The 18,666-nt window shown below is 43.0% G+C and overlaps 1 protein-coding gene across 1 annotated transcript in view; it reads right to left on the bottom strand.

Annotated features, from left to right (window-relative positions):
- LOC311090821 (NACHT, LRR and PYD domains-containing protein 3-like) overlaps window positions 1-18,666 on the bottom strand; it is a 430,276-nt gene that overhangs the window by 11,325 nt on the left and 400,285 nt on the right. Inside the window, exons 9-11 of the mRNA XM_084126371.1 lie at window positions 17,395-17,565; window positions 11,797-11,967; window positions 9,196-9,366 (exon numbers count right to left, since the gene is read on the bottom strand). Of these exons, the coding sequence (XP_083982497.1) occupies window positions 9,196-9,366; window positions 11,797-11,967; window positions 17,395-17,565 (513 nt within the window). The remainder of the gene's footprint in view (window positions 1-9,195; window positions 9,367-11,796; window positions 11,968-17,394; window positions 17,566-18,666) is intronic.

Genomic DNA, 18,666 nt, shown 5'->3' with positions numbered 1-18,666 from the left:
ATGGCGACTGTAGAACGCAAAAGCCGAATCCCGGACATTTTGGGCGATCTCGAAATCCAGGGCAAACTCATCACGAAGACTCGCTAGTAGCTTAGCTTTGTTGTTGTCAACTGCCCTCTCTTACCGGTAGGCGTGGCTTGGGAGTGGCCTCCTAGGGCAGCGAAGCAAGTGCATTCTGGGAGTTGTTGTCTTCCATCCACATAAGCCAAAAATACATTTTCTGGCTTTTCTTAGTCTAGAAAGCTCCAAATTCAAAAATAATTTCACATTTCTTCTACATAAATGACCTATTTTAAAGGTGCCCTAGAATTTGAAATTGAATTTATCTTGGCATAGTTAAATAACAAGAGTTCAGTACATGGACATGACAGTCTCAAACACCATAGTTTTCTCCTTCTTATTTAAATCTCGTTTTTGAAAAACACCCCTGAAAAACAGGCGAATCTCCACATAACACCGACTGTGACGCAACAGTCGGGATCATTAATATGTACGCCTCCAAAAATTTGCATATGCCAGCCCATGTGTTCAATGCCAGGCGGAACTGCGCAGCCGAATCATCGGAAGTTCTGCAGGTGAAGAAACAAGCGAGGATCATAGGGAAAATGGCAGATCTATCTATAACCGGATACCGCTACAGTTTAATTCAAAGTTGTTAGTTTGCGCTGCCCATTTCACCACGGACTGTTTTTCTAACCTGGAACAATATCAAGCAGCCAGGCTTCTCTCAACGTCTCATATTGACGAAGGGGGCAGTTTCAACTAACGTTATATTCCCGCAAGCGGTAAGTAGTGATTTTATTAACGATAATTTACACTGTGTTATCTAGATCCAGCGCGATATTGTTTTTTCCTCGAGAGACATCATGGCTTGCAAACAAGCGAGCGAAGCATGGCAGTTGCTCAGTGTTTGGATGTACAAATGAACACAAAGGTATTTTTTTTAGTTCCTTCATCCGAGCCTCTGAAGAACCAGTGGGTTATGTGAATTTCTGATGCGTAATTGTTCAAGTTCAGACAAGTTCTCTCAAAGTCGTTCAATACTGTTTATGCATCAGTAAATCAAGCCAGTGACTAAACGCTCAACGCTCAACTTTTTTCTCGCAGAAACTGCGTTGCAGTGATAAGATCTTCATTCACGCGATCAACAGGCTGTCTGCTCAATGCTCATCACTGCAACCTTTTATGTGATGGGAATAGATCTAAATACTTAAAAAACTTCTCACGATTCATTAATCTCGATATCTGTAGTAGTAAAAACATATAAAAGCTGTAATAGTAAAAGTTTTCCAGACAGTTCTACATGTAATGCCAGGTATTTCATATGCAAGCATGTCAGCCAATCACAGCAGAGGGCATTTACTCTGAAGTCTCTCAGCAGACACGCCCCTTCAAACAGAGCGTTCAAATCAGAGGATGAAATCAGGCTAGGAAATATGCCTTTTATTTCTAAATTATAACAACTTTAGATCTAAAAAACATACTAATATTATAAGGACACCCCAGGAGACATTCTAAAATAATAAAACAATCCATTCTAGGGCACCTTTAAATACACATTCATCTTTCCAGAGGTAAAGTGTCCCTTTAACAGAGGCTACAGTCAAGTCAGAGAGTAGATTCTTCCCCTGAGATGAGTGATGATTCAGAAACGCGAGGAGCAGCAGCACCCAACTTACCGCCACCTCCCCTGAGTATAGAGCAATTGGCAGCCTCTGATAGAGTGGAGTCCCAGTAGAGAGAACGAACAACAGCGAGCACATACTTCCCCCCTCCCTGAGCGGTCGTCAGAAGTCTTAGTAGAGTTCCAGCAGTTGCAGAAAGAGACTGAGGAGGTGTGATGTCATTCCTATGAGCAGATAAAGAAACTGGAGGAGAGGAATGAGGCCCTTGAAGCACAGTTGAGCCTACTTGCAGTGAGTGATCGTTCCAGTCGCCATCCACAGAGTACATCTTCCCCTGTTCCTCAACCCTGTGTTCATACTCCGCAGATCACTACTATTGCCAGGCCCATCCCTCTGCCTAGATCCAATTCAGATAAGATCGCCTGCATGACTTAGGACAGAGGCTTCAGCAGCTGGAGAGGACGTCACAGCCTATTAAAGGGATACTTCACCTCTGGAAAGATGAATGTGTATTTAAAATGGGTCATTTATGTAGTAGAAATGTGAAATTATTTTTTAATTTAGAGCCTTCTAGACTGAGAAAAGCCAGAAAATGTATTTTTGGCTCATGTGGATGAAAGACAACAACTCCCAGAATGCACTTGCTTCGCTGCTCTACGAGGCCACTCCCAAGCCACGCCTACCGGGTAGAGAGCAGTTGTAAACAATAAAGTTAAGCTACAAGTGAGTCTCCGTGACGAGTCTGCCCGGGTTTTTGAGATCGCACAAAATGTCCGGGATTTGGCTTTTGCGTTTTACAGTCGCCATTCATTACGTTTACTGGGGCGAGCAGGACGAGGCTAGTGCCGCGGGAGAACGACGCGAGGCCGGTGGCGTCATTACTGATGAGCGACACCTGTGAGACGCACTGGTCTCATATCTCTCACGGAGGACCGGGTATTTTCTTAGCAGTGGTAAAACGCACATCAACCAATCACGCCACCGGCCTCGCGCCGTTCTCCCGCGGCACTAGCCTTGTCCTGCTCGCCACAGTAAACATGATGAATGGCGACTGTAGAACGCAAAAGCCGGTGGCCTGATTACTGATGAGCGTCTGTGAGACGCACCGGTCTAGTGGGCTATCTTTCACGGAGGAGTGGGTATTTTCTTAGCAATGGTAAAACGCACATCAACCAATCACTTGTTTAGCGTTCATGTAAACACTACATTCAGATTCGCCAATCGGAATGAATTCAGTTAGATTGAAACAAAAGGTGTGCATTTAACCCCCTGAGGTCGGCTCGTTTTTTTCCTTATCTGTGCAAAAAAAAAATCTAAATACTAATATTAATTTTTATCTTATATGCTTGTGTTATACATCAATCGATCCTGTTTAGTGTGTATTTTTTTTGTGTATACTCATAATAAAATCAAAGTGTTGTGCTTTTCTCCAAATAAAGAAAAATAAACATGATGCGAGTTCTGCCTACTCTCCGTCAGTGAAGTCCATTCTGAAACGCGTCCGAAAATGAACTGTAACTCAGCGAATATTCAGTCAAACAGGCATACAGACACACAGGCATGAAGCTTGAATTCTCTTCTTTTAAATGAAGTAATTTTTATAAAAAACAAATATTCACAGTTTATGTAATATGTATGTAAAGAGAGAGATGTCAGTCGTTCTCATCTCAGCTAATTAAGTTTTAATGTGACTCCGCCCACGGAGACCGCGCTATACAAACGCAAATGTGAGGCGATCCATACAAACCTGTGAAACGCCCACATCAGCTGGATAAGGCCGGTGACACACTGGATGCGTGGCGTAACGGTGCGTGTCCACTTCAGCGGCAAAACTCCGCTCAGTGCCGCTGGCAACGCTGTAACGTCTCCGCTTTGGGGTGTGTCTGTTGCGAGTGTGTTTAATCTAAGTTTTTTTCAACACACGGACAGTATAATCATCAGCGATGCACGCGATTACATTTAGAAATAGACAAGCTTTGTTTCCAAACGCACCAAGCAAAGATATCCTTTCAATTTTATAAACTTTTAAAAACCCAGCCAATATAATCACAATGAACACATCCAAAATAAAATCTTTAACATATTTATAACAACTGCAAGGGGTCTAATTTGTAAACAAAATGGTTTAAGCACTAAATCCAGCATAAACTCCGGCACAATTTGCATATTTTTAAACTCTCAAAACAGACGTCACATTCCGAACCTCACAGCAATTGGCTGCCGACCGCGTTTTTCGCTTGATATTTGCATAAAGTCGAACTGCCCAACCTTTTGACGCTCTCGGTCGCTCTCATCGCTTTCTCCGGTCCGCTATCAATCCCAAAATGCACTGCGATAGCGTGAAGCTCGACTTCCATAGGAATGAATTGAAAACGCTCGCTCCGCTCGCACCGTGCCAGTGGACACGCACCGTAAGCGTCTTAGCTGCGTGGCGTGTCCGTTTTTATTTCGGCTCCCATGTTAACAGTTTAGAGTTTGCACACTGCCTGCGTGAGACCCGCGTCTCAGGCGCGGCATGAGCCGCGCGGAAAACGCGTGCATGCTAGAAATAGAACCGACGCCTATTTTTCACGCGGCACGCAAGCGTCTTGGAAGCGTTTCCATGCAAAATTGAATAGGAAAATCTGTTTATATGTCATTTTGACACGAATACATATTAATAAATGTCATTTTGATGTTTAAAAGCGTCTAGGTTTTGACATAAATGCAAATATAAATGTAATTTTACAAAATATTATCGATTTTCAAATACTGCTGTATTGAATGAACAGCTTTTAGCAAACTCTATTGCTATACTGAGTATATTTTTAAGTTCAATAATTTCTATATATATACAGTGAGGAAAATATGTATTTGAACACCCTGCTATTTTGCAAGTTCTCCCACTTGGAAATCATGGAGGGGTCTGAAATTGTCATTGTAGATGCATGTCCACTGTTTGTGACATAAAAACACAAAAGTCTTATTGACACATATTTAGTATGTGTTTTGTGGCCTTATTTCAGAAACTTAAATTTTTTGTTTTTTCAATAACCATGCATAAACATTATTCTCTCAAAAATGAAAACATGTACATACATGTGGCTCACATATTATGGTAGTCCTGTTTGTGCTAAATAGAGTGTAATTACACCTTTGCCATTGATATGTTTATAAGCAACTGAAAAAAAGCACAAATGTCAGGGCATGTCAGAACATCTCAAGGACCCCAAAAACACCTCAGACCCCAGAGGGTTAAACAATGAATGGCGACTGTAGAAAGCAAAAACTGAATCCCGGACATTTTGGACAATCTCGACGGCCGGACATGTCCGGGAAAAAGAGGATGGTAACCCCTACTACTCAGCTTTCTCCTACTACTCAGCTTTCTCCTACTACACAGTTTTCTCCACAGAATAAGAACTCGATAGCTTAGCTTCCAAATAAAGATGGCTGACACTGCTTGTACATTCTGTGAGTGAGATCCCACCCTCTATGGGCGGGTTGAAAACATGCGGAACAGCCCCTACTACTGGCTGTAGTCTTTAGCCTCTGGCCAAAAAATCCTCCAATGACGCAAAATGACGATTTTTGCGTCATCGGAGGATTTTTTCCAGACAAAAAATACATAAATATCTCATATCAGGGGGATATGAGTGGGGAAAGCATGGTAATTCGAAAATACTACAGGTTTTCTACTGATACAAAGCTTAATGCTAAATCCTGAAGTATCCTTAAGTGCACATCCTGCCAGCGGACGCAACAGAGAGATTTAACCCTCTGGGGTCTAAGGTGTTTTTGGTGTCCTTGAGGTGTTTTGACATGCCCTGACATTTGTGCTTTTTGCAGTTGCTTATAAACATATTAATGGCAAAGGTGTCATTACACTCTATTTAGTACAAACAGGGCTACCATAATATGTGAGCAACATGTTTGTATTTTTGAGAGAATAATGTTTATGCATGGTTGTTGAAAAAAATAAAAATGAAAGTTTCTGACTATAAGGCCATAAAACACATACTTAATATGTGTCCACAAGACTTTTGACTAATGGATATTGTCGCCTAGAGTTTATTCTTCAAAATGTTCTGAAAATCATCCTGCCTAATGATTCGAATAAAACAATACATTGATTTAAAATTTGTAATACACTTTTTGTTTGGAAAGGCAATATGTGTGGGGGAAAATCCTGTTCAAAAAAGCTATATGGGCCATTCTACAGAATTGGTTCAAAGTAAGAGTGAATTTTTTTTTGTCGTTTTCCACAAATTTTGTATGCATGCAAATTGCATAATATCCAAGGAAAACATTTCTAGTAATTGTGCAGTTAATTCTCATACTGTATTTTCAGAAAGTTTTGGAATATATCTTCTCCCCAAATGTGTCACTAATAAAAAAAATGTAATAAATCATTTTATGAAAAGGTTTATGTTGACCTATTAAGATTAATATTTTAATCTTATTCACATATATTATATATTATATATATATTAGGGCTGGGGGAATTAACGCGTTAATCTTTGCGATTAATTTGAAATGTTTAACGCGTTAAAAAAAAATAACGCAATTGACGCAGCACTTTTTTTTTTTGCCTCGTTTTAATGATTTCCTGTTGTGTCTGCTATTAAAAAGGCCGAAATATGCCGTCCCGCCCCTCCATGTTCGGCGGTCAGGTTTCATTCTCGGGCAGCTTTCATGAGCGGGTCTTTTCCGCTCAGTATGTGCGTCGCGCTCTGTGCTCCGCGCGCACGCGCGTGTGTGTGTGTATGTGTGTCGGCGCGCGCGTGCGTGTGTGTGTGTGTGTGTGTGTCGGCTCGCTCTGTCGTTAATGGCCCAGCAGCGGCGCGCTCTCCGTTCCGTGTGTGTGTGTGTGTGTCGGCGGCTCTGTCGTTAATGGCCCAAAGGCTTCAATCATGTACTAAGCACTGGAAAAGTAAAGTCCACTCAAGTAACGTGAAATTTCTCTGTTGACTTCTGTTTGCTGAGCTGGAATAGTCATGCTGGGCAACAATGGTAAAATGACCTGCTCTGATCACATGCTCTGCAGGGTTCTCAAGTTTTATCAAAAGCTTGGAGTGAGATCACATGTGGTTAGGGGAGGAGCCTAATGGAGCCCCGCCCCCGCCCGTCCCCGCCCGTCCCCGCCCGTCCCCGGCCCCCAATTTTACCCATTGTTCATAATTAACCAGCACAAATTGAAATTATAACAATTGGTAAATCTGATAAATGACAGAGCAATTCATCACATCAAATATACTATTTAATGTTATATTTCAAATTACAAATATCCAAAAATATAAGAAATTGCTCCAAACAGTTTGGAAAAACAAATCTTTTTGCATTTTGAATGTGTCTAGTCGAAATGGTATAATGATTTATTGTGTGGTGGGACATTGTGAACAAATTACATATTAGAGTATTAAGGTGTGTGTTTGTGTTTGTGTGTACACAAGAGCAGGGCTGGACTGGGACAAAAAAATCGGCCCTGGCATTTTGGCCCAGACCGGCCCACTATATGATCATAAACACCACCCATCTTTGCACGCCCTGAAATATATGCATACCATCTCCTATTCCTTAAAACCACTAATGCCATGTAATGAGTGAGTATAGGAACGAGTGTGAGTTAATAGATGAAATAAGTAAAAAATTTACATTTATTAATACAGTTGAACTATACTTCACAGTGGTGAATCCTAAAACAAGCTATAATCTGCATTGGCATAGCAATACCCGTGTTTCTTACAGGATTTTTGGTAAAACTGTGGTGGGTTGACCTCTGTCTTTCTAGGGGGGGTTGGGGGGGTTAGGGGCAATTTTGTGCATTTTAATGTTAAATCCATCAATCTGGTGCACTTTGAGAGTTCGAAATTAAAAGCTCAAACCCATATTCAGTGTGCAAATTAAACAAAGAAAAATTGAAACCTCTTTTAGTTACAGTGTCTATTTACATTACACCTACTACATAATAATAGTTATAATATTAATCCAATGACAGTAATAGCCATATTTTGTAAAAACAAATGCACTAAAAAATAAAGGAAACTTTCATAATTAGATTTGTACCTATTTCTATACTTGAAAGAGATAAGCACATGATCTTTTATTTTGACGCAAACTGCATCAAGCTTTTATTTTGGCGGAAAACATGGTTTACAAACGCCTCTCATTAGATTTCTAGTGAATTGCGGTAATCGTCATCTATGCAGATGTGGAAATAATCTGTAACTGGGTTATGGGTTCCTACACTCATGAGTCATGACAGCCGAAGTGTTTTGAAAGTAGTTCTGCTTACCGCGGATTCTACACTCACTCGTCATCTCTCTCTTGATCCTCCTCACTATCATCATCATCACAGGAGCTGATGAAGGGCAGAAAACATACTGTATATTTTGACACAGTTTACAGTGTCTGCTTTAAGGGCCTGGTTCTATTTTTTCATGCTATTTCTCTGCACATTCCTTGCGTTTCTTCTCCATCTCGCTGACTATTTTGACAGATACACACTGACGCTGTTGCACGCTCGCTCACTCGTTTAAAGTTGTGATTGGCCCAGCCCAGTGTCAATCAAGAAAAGAACCAATGGGCCGCTGATCTACGTGTTTCATGGGCTGGTCTGTCAGAAAAAAAACTAACGCTGACTTTTTTTGACCAATGCATTAGCCTACACCAGCACAAACCCAGCGCGTTCGCGCGATGTTGTTGGTTACCTAGTAACGAGCGTACGGTGCGTGTGCGTGCGCCTCGTACACAACGTTATATATAAAGCTTGCAGGACAACTTGGTTGGCATTGCCTTTTCAGCGTGAGAAATACATGGTGTGGCGTGTGAGCGTGTGAACTGGTTGAATTGCGTGCGTCTCACGGCCAATGCGTGAGACTTGAGAACCCTGTGCTCTGGTAATAATAGCTTTGTAGGACTATATTTTGTTTTAATAATTAATAAAATAATAATAATAATAATAATCTGTTAAATTGATTATGTTGATTGATTATTGAAAAAGAATAATATATTGATATATTGATGTTTAATATTTTAATATAGGGCTATTTTCTGTTCCCTTTTTTTCCTGTGTTGTTTAATTAGGTGATTCTAAGTTTAAATATTGATGATTACAAGCTTGGGGGAAGCGCAATTAATTGCAATTAATTACAGAAATTGTGCAATTAATTAGTTAATTTTTTTTAATCGATTCCCAGCCCTAATATATATATATATATATATATATATATATACATATATATTATATATATATATAGAGAGAGAGAGAGAGAGAGAGAGAGAGATATATATAGATAGATAGATAGATAGATAGATAGATAGATAGATAGATAGACAGATAGAGATAGATAGATAGATAGATAGATAGATAGATAGATAGATAGATAGATAGATAGATAGATAGATAGATGTCCAATGTAAATTGTGATAATCATAATGAATAATCGCAATTACAATTTCAAGGAAATAATCGACAATTATGATTTTTGTCACAATCGTGCAGCCCTAACTCACAGCAGCAGAAAGAGGCTGAACACTTCAAATATACTTTACATTGTGATTCATGTGAGCGAGCCAAATATAATCTTACCACAGTTTCTCCAGTTTACAGTGAGGATTCTGTAGTACATCAGACAGCAGATTCACTGATTTTCCTATTTTATTCCATGCCAGACTCAGTTCTCTCAGGTGTTCAGGGTTTGATATCAGAGCTGAAGTCAGAGCAGCAAAACCTTTATCTGTGACATCACAATCACCCAACCTGTAGAGAACAATGACACAAACTTCACTCTCTCAGTTCAGATCAGATCAGTTTAGCAGTGAATCCATTATTAAAGAGAAAGTTCAAACTTAAAGCACAAATTAATATGTTTGATGGATCATTAGATTGAGATCCAAAATGTGACAAAACATGATCATAAAACATCTAAAGTATCATTCAATCAGGAAAAATAATCTCTTATTTACACTATATTAAAATTCAGTCTTGTGTTCAGTCTGCTTTAATAAATGAGACTACTCACAACATAGGCTAGTTTTACAGATACTTACTAAATATGTACTATGTAATATGTATGGAGTGTCAATTTGAGTGTGTGTGTGTGTTTTCATTTTACAAAATTAAAAACAATACTTTAGAAAGTGTCAATGCAGAAAGATGAACATAATTAACAGTAAGAATGAATCCAGCATGTTCTTCATTTCTCAGTTCTGACTGTGTTGAGCTTGAGTCTGTTTAAAGTCAAGAGACTGAAATGTTGATTGTGTGTGAAAGTGTGTATTTCAGTGTGACTCTGAGTCCTGCAGTTTCATGTTATTGATGATCAGCTCATGTGTTCAATCATTTACAGCTCAATAATCTGAACTCACAGCAGCAGAAAGAGGGTGAACACTTCAAATATACTTTAAGAAGTATATTTGAAGAAGTATGGTGATCAGAAGTGGGAAAGTGACCAGCAAGTTCCAGTTGCGAGTACAGGGGGAGACGATACCATCAATTGAGGAAAACCCAATTAAGTGCCTAGGGAAATGGTACGACGCATCCCTGACCGACAGATGCAACGTTTCCAGGACAGAGAAACAGGCAGATGCATGGCTGAGTAAGATCGAAAGGTCAGGACTGCCAGGAAAGTTCAAGCCCTGGCTCTTCCAGCACAGTCTGCTACCACGAGTCATGTGGCTACTGACAATCTATGAAGTATCTATGACAGCAGTGGAAGGAGTCGACAGGCGAGTGAACAAACACCTTCGCAAGTGGCTCGGAATCCCACCAAGCTTCACGTCAGTAGGGCTATATACCAGGTCTGGCCAGGTACAACTACCCCTATCATCAGTGGTGGAAGAGTTCAAGGTGGCAAAGTGCCGGGTTGTGATGATGTACCAAGACTCCAATGATGAAAAAGTCAGAAGAGCAGGCGTCACTACGAGATCAGGACGCAAATGGGCGGCTGACACATCAGTGGCGCAAGCTGAAAGCGCATTGAAGCTGAAGGACATCATCGGGAACCCATGCGTAGGGAGGCAAGGACTCGGATCCACCCACTTCCAGCAGTGGGGAAAAGCAGACCCAAGGCAGAGGAGGGACATGATTCAAGCCGAGGTCCGACACCTGGAGGAAGAAAGGCGCAGGTCTAGGGCCGTCGAACTTGGAGCACAAGGTGCCTGGATAAAGTGGGACCTGCCAAAGCGGAAGATCACGTGGCCTGAGATCTGGAGACTGGAGCCCTTTTGCATCTCCTTCCTGCTCCGTTCAGTGTACGACACCCTTCCATCACCAACAAACCTCCACAGATGGGGAATGAGGGAGGACCCTTTGTGTAGGCTATGCGGAGGGAGGGGAACAATGGCGCACATACTGGCAGGATGCAAAACAGCTCTTAGCCAAGGAAGATACAGGTGGCGCCATGACAAGGTTCTCAGTGCACTGGCTGACATCTTGGAGCGGGAGAGGCAGAAAAAGCGCCAGACCAGTAGAAGGCCGGCGATATCCATTCAGTTCATCAGAGAAGGGGAGAAACCACCAGCCCCCAAGAAGACAAAAAAGAGCCTCTTGCAAGCAGCACAATCCTGGGAGATGAGGGTGGACCTGGGAAGGAAGCTAGTCTTCCCCCAGGTTGTGCAAACACCGCTGAGGCCGGACATGGTCTTGTGGTCTGAGGAGGCAAGGAAGATAATCTTGATTGAACTGACGGTCCCGTGGGAAGACGGGTGCGAGGAGGCCTATGAGCGGAAAGCCACCAAGTATCAGGACCTCGTTGAGCAGTGCAGGGCCAAAGGGTGGCAGACCTGGCTATTCCCGGTTGAGGTCGGGTGTAGGGGTTTCCCGGCGCAGTCTGTGTGGAAGACACTCACAGCTCTGGGTATGGCAGGACGGGAGAGGAAGGCAGCTGTCCGTAGGTTGGGTGAAGCAGCAGAAAGAGCGTCTTGTTGGCTCTGGAGTAGGAGGGAGGAGTTGAGCTGGGGGCCAGGAGGAGGTGGGCAGTGACTGGCCACCACTGCCGACCCGACAACTGGAGAGTGTTGTGGTTCAGGGTCGAAACACCCCGTGAAAGTTGGGCGCCACCTGACGACATCTTCTCCTGGCTGAAAGCTACAGTCATGCACTACAGTCGGTGACTGAGTTAGATAGCATCAGTAGATGTATCCAATAGTTACATTGTGATTCATGTGTGAGAGTCAAATATGATCTTACCACAGTTTCTCCAGTTTACAGTGAGGATTCTGTAGTACATCAGACAGCAGATTCACTGATTTTCCTATTTTATTCCATGCCAGACTCAGTTCTCTCAGGTGTTCAGGGTTTGATCCCAGAGCTGAAGTCAGAGCAGCAAAACATTCATCTGTGATGCCACAATGACTCAACCTGTAGAGAACAATGAAACACACTTCACTCTCTCAGTTCAGATCAGATCAGTGTAGCAGTGAATCCATTATTAAAGAGAAAGTTCAAACTTAAAGCACAAATTAACATGTTTGAGGGATCATTAGATTGAGATCTAAAATGTCACAAAACGTGATCATAAAACATCTAAAGTATCATTCAATCAGGAAAAATAATCTCTTATTTGCACCATATTAAAATTCAGTCTTGTGCAAAATCTGCTTTAATAAATTACACTATTCACAACAGGCTAGTTTTACTGTTACTTACTAGATCTGTACTATGTATGGAGTTTCAATTAGTGTGTGTGTGTGTGTGTGTGTGTGTGTGTTAATTTTACAAAAATTAGAAAGTGTCAATGCAGAAAGATGAACATAATTGACAGTACGAATGAATCGTCTCAGGTTACGACCGTAATCTATGTTCCCTGAGAACAGGGAACGAGACATTGCGTCAAAGCACTAGAGGAAAGCCTCAGCATGACTGATGACTGAAACACTGTATAACCACGAAAATCGTATTGGCCGGAGTCAGCCATGACGTCATGCTTTAGCGCGACCAGGAAGTATAAAAGGGCGTCTAGAGAACATCCATTTCTTCGTCTGAAGGGACTGTACAAGCAGACCGGAGGCATGGCAGCGAGACGCAGTGTCTCGTTCCCTGTTCTCAGGGAACATAGGTTAAAGTCGCAACCTGAGACATTCCCTTTCGAAAGGGAACTCACACTGCGTCAAAGCGCTGGGGGAACGATCTACCCACGCTGCCACGCTGAGGGGATGCTTTAGCAACTATAGCTGCTACAAGCACAAACACATTAACTCAAAGTTAAAGCCCCTTACTGCTTACACGTCAGGCTAACAGTAGCACTACTCCCTACGGCCACTGCCCGAGCTCCAAGCTAAGCGAGGGGGTAACTCCGTGAATCACACAAAGGGCTTGCCAGCTCAAGGGCATGGGTACCACAGCCCGACTTTCAGAGGGGGGTTCCTTTAAGGGAGTATGGCCCAGAGACTATAGGCCCTAGCCTGCTACTTTCGGGGGGACAGAGTCAACCCCCATACCAGGAAAGACTATCATGCTTAAGGCTGAAGCCAACAACCTGCTTAGTAGTGCTATGGGAAGCGGAGGCCTCAGCAGGATGACTCAAGAGCAGAGGAGGCCTGCCCACTTACACCAATGTGGCTCTTCCAGAACTTTATCTCAAAATGTGAAAAGTTCACAGTGCAGCGCTCAGACAAAGGGCCTAAAACCAACTCTCTGTTATCGAGAGGGCCCTTTTCTGTATGAAAAGCATGGAGGCCTCAGCAGGACGACTCTCGAAGGAGAGGAGGCCTAACACATGCTAGAATACAGCTACAGTCTCACCTGGGGGCCTCAGCAGAATAACTCTATTAGGAAGAGGGGCCTGCCAGACTCACACCGGCATCGAGTTTCTCAGAACATCAACCCAGAGCTCAGGGAACGACGGGTCTAATAACTACTCAAGACATGAGGATGAACCCTTTCCACGCTCTACCAAGCCGCATATATGGAGACCTTAGCAGGATGACTCTCGAAAGAGAAGAGACCTGACAAATGTAGCTAACAAGCTGTATATATGGAGGCCTCAGCAGGATGACTCTCAAAGGAGAGGAGGCCTGACACATGTAGCTAACAAGCTGTAAACATGGAGGCCTCAGCAGAATGACTCTCCTAAGGGAGAGGAGGCCTACCATACCCTTTAAGAATCAGCCAAGCTCTAGCTATGCGCAACATAGAACTGAGGAAGCGAAGGGCCTACAATATAACTCTCTGAATTAAGAGAGAGGCCTCTTCTCGATGCAGAGACCAGATTTATCTGCTCGGAACTCTGGAGGGTCGAGGATTCAGCATGACAACTCTTAGAATCAGAGGAAGCCTACGACATCCTTATGTGCATTTCCAGAAATATGGCCGCTAGAGACGTACACCGCATGATGACCCTAAACTAAGGGGAGTACCGGAGTCTGCATTTGGGGCGGCCTGGCTGTATAAGAGAGGCTAACACTGGGAGCCTGTCACCCTAACACACCTGCCTACTGGGAGTATAGAGGCCCAAGCTTTGTGAGGGCCTGCTACAACTCAACCAGAGGTGAAGTACTCTGCATAATGACCCAGAGGAACCAAGGGAGTACTAGGCTTACTCTGCGGCTATCTGAGAGATGGAGCACTCTAACGAAATACCCTTGCTAACTAGGGGAGCACTACGTCATCCTAAGAGGGGTGATTTTACCACTGTCTCAAATTTAGAGACATATACTGCCTCACAGGGCTATGGGGAGCAGGGGCCTTAACAAAAAGACTCTAAGAAGAGGAGGCCTGCCATACTCGCACCCAAGTGGTCTTAAACTAGTTTTCCTACTTGTGAGAAACAACTATGTTAGGAAAAATAAACCCCATTAAAGGGGACCTATTATGCAAAATTCACTTTTGTATGGTGTTTGGACATACTGTAAATGTGTGTTGGCAGTGTGTGTACACAACCACCCTACAGTGATAAAAATCCACTCACTCCTTTTTTTTTTAATCCCCATAAATCATAAGCAGTCTCTCCAAACGACCTGTTTTCAGAATGTGGCTTTAGTGACATCACTAAAGCCACAGGCCCCGCCCACGAGTGTTGACTGACACTGCCGTTATAACTTAGACCCGCCCTGATCGAGTTCACTGCGAGTTGTACACATCAGCCATTGCTGCAGCAATGCACTCACGAGAAGCGTTGAAGCATCTCCCAAGCGTTGAAGGTGTTGTAGCTGGATGTATTCATTCACATAGCTCTCTCTATTTACTCTTGAAATCTGCCAGCCACTGAAGACGAGGTGGATTCATTTTGTTTTCAAAGAAAATGCTCCCTCAACTCTACAGAAATTTATGTAAGTTACTTATGCACTTCTTATACTGTTTACTCCGCTCTAACAGTGATTTTCTGAAGAAAAACTGATGCTTCATCTTTTGTGTGACATACAGTAAACTTTATTAAACTCATCAGTATATTTTGTGTCATCATTCAGACAATTCAGTCCTACAGCAGGCTTGCATTAATAGTGTATACAAGCAATGCCAAATAGGTTATAATCGTAATTAAACTAAACTATACCTGTTCCAACTCCATACAGCATATATTCTCTGACTCTGTAGGCATTTTTATGGTCGAAATGAACACCATTACTGTGACTGTCTGTTTTATTATTATCATCTTCCCTGTTCTGGCTCTGATCGCGGCTGCTTAGGCTCCGCCCCCTGTGCTGTGAACCAGCAGCTCATTAGCATTAAAGGAGAAGCACTAAAACAGTGTGTTTTTCACAGACCCAAAAAATGATGATTTAAACGTGCTGTAAATAAAATTCTGTTGGGTATTTTGAGCTAAAACTTCACATACACACTCTGGGGACATCAGAGACTTATTTTACATCTTGTGAAAAGGGGCATAATAGGTCCCCTTTAAGATTTATAGACACTCTGTCGAGCTCTAGAGAGCGGAGGCCTCAGCAGATAACTCTCTGGAGTGAGAAGAAAGCCTAACCACGCCTCTGAGCCCACAAGGAGGGAACTATCTACCTGTGCTCATCACTACTGCAATACTAGCCGACTTCAGATCTGGGCTACCAGAAACTCAGTGAACAAGAAGTGACAGAGGCCCTGTAACAAACTCACCACACTGTAAGGGAAACCCATCCTATCCAGGAGGGGAACAGAGGCCGAATAACCCAGTAAATAAAACATATAAACATAAAAACATATATTATTCAACTCTTTTTTTGTTGTTGTTGGGGGGAACAGTCTGTCTACGTTTGTTTTAACTGGAGGAGGCACCTAGTGCCAACTACTCTGCTAACAGCACTGTGGGGCTACAGGGGATGTTCTCAGTATGATTGGTTGATCTTTGGTTGGTCACACAACAAAGGCCTGAGGCAGACCGTCAGAATAGATTATCATCATCGGTCCAGCTCGTTGGGCCTGATGTTATGGACGAAGGGGGAAAGAGGAAAAGGAGGGTGTGCACAGGGAAGGAGGCGATTACCTCTCTCTGTTTGTGTCAGGACGTTCACGTCTGGCCTGAGCTATCAGCCTGACCTGCCGCCGTGTATGCCCTGCCATTTAGACGAGATTTAGTCTGAAGTGGTCTGGATGGCACGGTTGGAGCTCTTAGTGTCGATGTCTCCCCTTGTGAGAGATAGCTCGCAAATGTCTCCTCAATGGGAGGTATCGACATATACCCGTACTCTTGCATTCCCTCCACATTCGAATAGTTGGAATGTTGGAAGCGGTGAATGCGAGAAGAGTACGGGTTCTTCCATGCCTTCACAACCTCTGCGTGGTGGTCGGGAAGGAATGGAAGGCTCACTGGTGATGGTGGGGTGTGGCCAAGAGAAAGCACTCATCAAGCCTTCCGCAAGCAGCTTCCCCTCTGACGGGCTGCCATGGCAACTCAAGCCTGGCGGTGGTGCGCTCCATCACCTCCACCATCTCAATTTCAGTATCTTCACCTGCTTCAACCCCATCCTGCTCATCCAGGCTCGAAGCCAATAGAGCATTGGCTGTTGGACCAGAGAATGCTTCAGAGAGTGCATCCCCGCCCAACAGCACGTTCTCGTCAACCTCTGATGAGTTTGAGAGCTTCATTCCTCTCTCAAACTCATTGGCGAGCTCCCTCTGAGATCCCCACGATCTGAGTCTCCTCTCGGCCTCGGCACGAGCGGGACCCGAACCGCGGGGCAAAGATGACTGTCCCTCTTCCCTCGAGAAAAAGGACAGACAAGAACGGACCGTTCTCAATGAGAAATGATCACAGTCCGCGCACTCTGACCCCTCGAGAACAGAGCATGTGTGCTCTTCACCCAGACAAAGCACGCAAAGGTTGTTAGTGTCACCAGCTGTGAGAAACCTCTCACACGGATCTGCACACTTCCTAAAGCACTTGTTTACCATAGTTTCGTTTTACTCACAGTGTCAGTGAAACAGTCCCTGAAGACGAAAAAGAGGATGACATGTTCTTTAGGCGCTAGAGCATGACGTCATGGCTGACGCCGGCCAATATGATTGTCGTGGTTATACAGTGTTTCAGTCATCAGTCACGCTGAGGTGTTCCCCTAGCGCTTTGACGCAGTGTGAGTTCCCTTTCGAAAGGGAACCAGCATGTTCTTCATTTCTCAGTTCTGACTGTGTTGAGCTCGAGTCTGTTTAAAGTCAAGAGACTGAAATGTTGATTGTGTGTGAAAGTGTGTATTTCAGTGTAACTCTCAGTCCTGCAGTTTCATGTTATTGAGGATCAGCTCATGTGTTCAATCATTTACAGCTCAATAATCTGAACTCACAGCAGCAGAAAGAGGCTGAACACTTCAAATATACTTTACATTGTGATTCATGTGTGAGAGTCAAATATGATCTTACTCTAATTTCTCCAGTTTACAGTGAGGATTCTGTAGTACATCAGACAGCAGATTCACTGATTTTCCTATTTTATTCCCAGACAGATTCAGTTCTCTCAGGTGTTCAGGGTTTGATCCCAGAGCTGAAGTCAGAGCAGCAAAACCTTCATCTGTGAGATCACAACTCCTCAACCTGTAGAGAACAATGACATCCATTATTAAAGAGAAAGTTCAAACTTAAAAGCACAAATTAATATGTTTGATGGATCATTAGATTGAGATCTAAATTGTCACAAAACATGATCAAACGACATCTAAAGTATCATTCAATCAGGAAAAATAATCTCTTATTTGCACTATATTAAAGCTGCAGTCGGCAAGTCTGGCAGATTGAGTAGACTTAGCCAAAATTTTGAATGTTTACAACTCTCATGCCCCTCCCCCACTACCAGCGAGCACCCTCCCATCGAGGTCATGCTCGTGTGTACCTGATTTTCTGTGAACGCGTCTGTCTCTTCAGCATCGATCAACACCATGGACTCGGAGGTAGGCTGCCCTGCCACCATGCCCTATTGCTATCCATAGATAGCAATAACCGAGGAATTGGAAGCTTGTTAGTAGATTTTCTCTCCGCCATCATGCTTCATGCAATCTTCAGGCGAACTTCAGGCATGTCGTGTGCATGTGATATTGTATGTGGCGTGTGCACGACCTGTGATTGACAGTCAGATCTCACACCCCCCTGCGCTGATTGGACCCGATGATCCGTGAACGGTGGATTTTTGCAAAACAAATAACAGGCTCCAGGTGGAGTTAGAAGCTTGTTTTTTTTCTAAAACCACCTTATTTATGTTGTTCTGTCGGTTTATAGTGTCGATTTCACTGAATATGATCAAAAAAACGTTGCCGACGGCAGCTTTAAAATTCAGTCTTGTGTTTGGTCTGCTTTAATAAATGAGACTATTCACTACATAGGCTAGTTTAGCTGTTACTTACTAGATCTGTACTATGTAATATGCATGGAGTGTCAGTTAGTGTGTGTGTGTGTGTGTGTTTTAATTTCACAAAATTAAAAACAATCCTTTAGAAACTGTCAATGCAGAAAAATGAACATAATTAACAGTAAAAATGAATCCAGCATGTTCTTCATTTTATCAGTTCTGACTGTGTTGAGCTCGAGTCTGTTTAAAGTCAAGAGACTGAAATGTTGATTGTGTGTGAAAGTGTGTATTTCAGTGTGACTCTCAGTCCTGCAGTTCCATGTTATTGAGGATCAGCTCATGTGTTCAATCAT

This window comes from Abramis brama, assembly GCF_963993115.1.
Source record: "Abramis brama genome assembly, chromosome: 10".
NCBI lineage: Eukaryota > Metazoa > Chordata > Actinopteri > Cypriniformes > Leuciscidae > Abramis > Abramis brama.
This window is presented reverse-complemented; position numbering and strand designations above follow the sequence as displayed.